We start from the raw sequence: 5276 nt of genomic DNA on the forward strand, positions 1-5276 counted from the left end.
GGGACAGGGGGAGCCCGGGGGACAGGGGGGGCCCTGAGGCACCGCCACAAGGGGGACAGTGGTGGCCCTGGGGATGGGGGAGTCCTGGGGACATGGGGAGTCCTGGGGACATGGGGAGCCCTGAGGACATGGGGAGCACTGGGATATGGGGTCCTTGGGGACAATGGGGGCCCTGGGGACATGGGGAGCCCTGGGGTATGGGGTCCTTGGGGACATGGGGAGTCCTGGAGACATGGGGAGCACTGGGGTATGGAGTCCTTGGGGACATGGGGAGCCCTGGGGACATGGGGAGCACTGGGGTATGGGGTCCTTGGGGACATGGGGAGCCCTGGGGACATGGATAACTGTGGGGACACGGGGAGCCCTGGGGCACTGATACCCTGGGGACAGTGTCCCTGGGGACATGGGGAGCTGTGGGGCAGGGGTTCCCTGTGGACACCGGGGTGGTTGGGGATGGGGTGGGTGTGCCCCAGGAGGTCGGTGGCAGCCGGGTGGGTGCCCCAGGGCCGCCGGGGGCCGGGCGCTGGTGCACTGCCGGATGGGGCTGAGCCGCTCGGCGGCCACGGTGCTGGCCTACGCCATGAAGGAGTACGGCTGGTCCCTGGAGCGGGCCCTGCGGCACGTCCGGCACTGCCGCCCCAGCGTCCTGCCCAACCCCGGCTTCATGCGCCAGCTGGACTTCTACCAGGGCATCCTGCACGCCAGGTGGGCGGGGCGAGGGGGTGGGGCCAACCCCCCCCGGGGTGGGTGGGGCTTGATGTGACCACACCCCTTTGGGCAGGGTCTGCTTGGACCATGAGCTGCTGGGTGGGACCTTCCATGGCCATGCCCTATGTGGTAGGGTGGGCGGGGGCTGTCGTGGCCACGCCCCCCCGGTGTGGTGGGCGGGGCCTTCCATGGCCATGCCCTATATGGTATGGTGGGTGGGGTCTGTCAAGGCCACGCCCATCGGGTGTGATGGGAGGGGTCTGTCAGGGCCACATCCTGTGTGATATGGTGGGTGGGGCCTTCCATGGCCGTGCCCTATATGGTATGGTGGGCGGGGTCTGACATGGCCACGCCCCCCTGAGTGGTGGGTGGGACCTTCCATGGACACACCCTCTAGGGTATGGTGGGCGGGGCCTATCATGGCCACGCCCCTTGTGTGTAGTGGGCGGGGTCTGTCATGCCCACACCTTATGGTGGGCGGGGTTTGTCGAGGCCACGCCCCTCTGGTGTGGTGGGCGGGGTCTTCATGGCCACACCCTATGTGATATGGACCTTCCATGGCCACGCCCCCTCGATGTGATGGGTGGGGTCTGTCGTGGCCACGCCCCCTGGTGTGATGGGTGTGACCTTTCATGGCCACGCCCTCTAGGGATTGGTGGGCGGGGCCTATCATGGCCACGCCCCTTGGGTGTAGTGGGCAGAGTCTGTCCTGTCCACGCCCCTGCGAGCAGGGTGGGGCTTGGGTGTTGCCCTTGCCCCACCCTCTGACGTCACGGCCGTGGGGGCGGAGCCTGTGGGTGCCCCGCCCTGCCTCAGAAGGGGCGTGTCCTCCCACCGGGGGGGGTGGGCGTGTCCGGGGGCGTGGCCAGCGGCTGATGGCAGGTGTCCGGCAGCCGGCACAGCAGACTGTGGGAGCCCAAGGCCACCGAGGGGGCGGCCCAGCCCCAGGAGCGCCCCGAGGCCACGCGGGGGGAGGAAGGCGGCCTGTCCCCGTCGTCCCCATCGTCCCCGCAGTCCCCGAGCGGGCCGGGGCTTTTGGGGACATCCCGGCGTCCCCGCATCTCCCTCTGCGCCGTCATGAGGAGCATCAGCCAGATGGAGTCCCCCGAGCCCCTGGAGGTGCTGGGGGAGCCCTTCGACGAGGAGGTGAGGGGGAGATGGGGGGTTGGAAGGTGGCCACCGAGGAGCCGGCGGTCGCCCCCCCGCCGCCCCGTCCCTCCTCCCGGCCCCGCCGCGTGGTGCGCCAGGCCAGCCTGGACGGAGGCCCCGCCCCCGCCTCTGACCACGCCCCCGAGGGCGACCAAGCCCCGCCTACCGCTGCTGACTCCGCCCCTTCACCCTCTGACTCCACCCCTCCCTAACCCGGGAGGGGGGCGGTGGCGATAGGGAAGGGGCGTGGCCTAGGGCCTGCTGGAGGCGTGGCCACGGAGCCGCCACGCCCTCCCCACACACTGTGCACTGCCGGGGGTGGGGGGGGGGGGGGCGGAGGTGAGGCCTCTTCTTCCCCCTCCCCACTGCTACCCCCTCACCGCGCCCGCACTGACAATAAAGCGTGGAAACGGCTGCTCCTAGCGTGGGTCCTGCATGGCGGGGGTGGAGGGGTCGTGCGTGGGGCTGCGCCTGCCCTCAGTAGGGGCCAGAGTGAACGCGCGGCCTGTACGGCCGGGCGAGGCCCCGCGCCGCCATCTTGTGCGAGCGGGGGTTGCGGAAAGGGGGGAACTACAACCCCCAGCATCCTTTGCGCGGCGACGGGGATCTGCGCATGCGTCCCGATTCTGCGCATGCGTGCGTGCGGGCGCGACTTCCTGGTTGCTATAGAAACCGGGCGCCGGCCTGCCTCAGCCCTCAGCGGCCTAGGCCGCAGGACCGGGAGCGGAGCGGGCCCAAGGACCGGGACCGGAGCAGGCCCGGCGACCGGCGGCGGAGGAGTGAAGCGGAGCAGAGAGCCACCAGCCTGCTGTGGCCGTGGTGGGAGGAAAGGCGAAGGCTGGGCCGCTGGAAGGTGGCGTATTTCCACTGGCTGTGAGGGCCTGTGTTGAGGAAAGGCGTCCTGACTGGATCTGCTGTTCCCCCAGGGGGTAAAGCCGTCCCAGAGTCTTCCCTCCACCCCAAAGTACTGTGAGGAACAGGCTGAATTTTGCTTCAGCTAATTGATATTTTTTTTCTGTGAGCATGTCTGTATTGAAAAGGTGGCTCAGTGATATTGGAGTCTCATCCCCGTTTGTCTAACTAATCCTTGGAGGCGCCTTGGGGCTGTCCAGGAAACAAAGTACCCTCCAGGTTGGGACTCGGCACCTAGAAAGGTGCTGGAGTGTGGCCAGAGCCCTCGCTGGCTTGTGAACCACAAGGAAAGACTTGACTCAAGCAGGGAAGAGCTGGGCTGGGCTGTATCGGCAGCCCGACCTTTGCTCAGCTCCGTCAGTCCCGTCTTACAGCTGCTGCTGTGCAGGGCAAGGGCAGCAGAGGAGCAGGGCACAGCACATCGAGGTGCAAGTGTCACTTGTCTCTTCAGACCCCCCTTCCCATGGTGGGACACAGGACAGAAGGGAGATACAGGCCATAGGGGGAGCGAGGGGCCGCCACGCTGCCCTGGGTCCATGCAGGGCATCCTGCCTGTGCTTTTTGGAGACAAGACAGACCCTGTTTCTTCTTGAAGCCTCAATTTGCCCCACTGGCATGGGGTCTTCTTGATCACCACCCACATGGGTGCTCTTTGGGTGGGTTTTATTACCTCCCACTTCCAACCCTTTGCCACCACAAGGAGCCTGGCAACCTCCCTCCTTCTCCCCACCACCAGCCTGGGGTCCTGGCCTCCAGAGCACCCTGTCCTGGCAGTTTCGGTGACAGATGCTGCCAGACAGGCCAGGAGTACATCATCAGTGCCAAGTGGCTTTGCAGGACACCCTGCTGGCATCTGCCTCAGGGCAAAGGGATTTTGGCCACGGTGTCAGCCACCAGGTACAGGGGGACCATGGCACAAAGCTGGACCCGGGGAGGGTGTTAGGGCAGAGAAAGCGGGGTGAGACCCTCTTGGGGGATCCCCCACCAGCTGCCTCCCTTCTCCTGGCCCCAGGGTCTTGCTGGGCACGACACTGGGCTGGCTGGGAGTGGGGTGCTTTCCCTCTTGGGGGGGTGTGTTCCACACCCTAAATACCTCCATCCTGTTCCCCCAAGCAGAAGACTTTCAAGGGCCCGAAACTCCTCCAGCAGGACAAGATCCAGCTGAAGAAGGTGATCTGGAGGTCTCTGGACCTGCAGTGTGAGTGGGACCAGTGCTGCAGGTGGCCCCCCAACCCCATCCCACCTGCCCCCCCTCCCAGGACACGGCTCTGGCTCTCCACTGCTCGATTGCAAGCTTGGGATATAACCCATTCATTTTTATTGATGAAGCAACAAACGGCTGGAGAGCTAATAAATTAAGTAATCGATAACGTAAATAATTAACAGACACGTCCTACTAATAATTTATGATTAAACGATTCTCTGCATGCAGCAAAGCTACTAATTACGGCGCTTAATCTTATGCATCCCACAGGACTGCTGTGGAATGACGGCTCTATCACCCTTCCCTCCCCACTGTCTGGGGGGGGGAAAGGGGGTCCCGATGCCCTGGGGGGTGGCTGTGCCCACCAGACCTGGCTCTGCAGGTCGATGGCACTAACAATCCACAGTCATCTGCACCCCTAATATCAGAAGACCCCACCTTGTGCTGATCTTTACCTGATTTTATACCTTATTCTTCATTTTATTTTCCATTTCTGGGCCCCTTTTTGCTACCTTTCCACCTTCCTTTCTCCACCCAAACAGCCTGCTCCTAATTTTTTGTTCCCACAGGTCCCAGTTTTGTTTCACCCATACCTAAATCCAATGGTTTTGCTGTTACTACCTTGAAAATTGCCATAGTTTCAGTCAGGATGGAGTTAACTTCCTTGCTAGCAGCTGGTGTTGTGCTATGTTTTGGGTTTGGGATGGAAACAGTGTGATGTTTTTGGTTGTTGCTGGGCGCTCAAGGCCTTTTCTCCTCCCGCCAGCGAGCAGGCTGGGGGGGAAACAAGAAATTGGGAGGGGACACGGCCTGGGACAGCTGACCCCGACTGACCAAAGGGATATTCCATGCCATGGGAACGTCACACTGGGTATATAAAGCTGGGGGAAAGAAGAAGGAAGAGGAGGACGTTGGGAGTGATGGCGTTTGTCTTCCCAAATCACCGTTATTCCTGATGGAGCCTGGTTTTCCTGGGGATGGCTGGAGCAGGGAATTAATTCCTCGTTTTGCTTCGCTTGTGCGTGCGGCTTTTGCTCTACCTATTGAACTGTCTTAATCTCAACCCACGACTTTTTCCTCGCTTTTATTCTTCTGATTCTCTCCCTCATCTTGAGGTGAAGGGGCGGGGGAGTGAGCGAGGGGCTGTGTGGTCCTGGTTGCTGGCTGGGGTTAAACGGCGCTTTTTTTGCACCCAACGTGGGACTGGAAGGGTTCGATATAATGACAGGTTTGATTGGAACGAATTTATAGCTGCTATTGCTGTTCAGTTATTAATTGTGCTTGCCGGGGGGGGGGGGGTTGC

At 62.5% G+C, this 5276-nt stretch overlaps 1 protein-coding gene across 1 annotated transcript in view; it reads left to right on the forward strand.

Moving 5' to 3' along the window:
• The window catches only part of LOC106891914, a 30236-nt gene that overhangs the window by 23330 nt on the left and 1630 nt on the right, over positions 1 to 5276 (forward strand). Inside the window, exons 20-21 of the mRNA XM_014948744.1 lie at positions 505 to 705; positions 1602 to 1854. Of these exons, the coding sequence (XP_014804230.1) occupies positions 505 to 705; positions 1602 to 1854 (454 nt within the window). The remainder of the gene's footprint in view (positions 1 to 504; positions 706 to 1601; positions 1855 to 5276) is intronic.

This window comes from Calidris pugnax, unplaced genomic scaffold, assembly GCF_001431845.1.
Source record: "Calidris pugnax isolate Ruff unplaced genomic scaffold, ASM143184v1 scaffold107, whole genome shotgun sequence".
Taxonomy (NCBI): domain Eukaryota; kingdom Metazoa; phylum Chordata; class Aves; order Charadriiformes; family Scolopacidae; genus Calidris; species Calidris pugnax.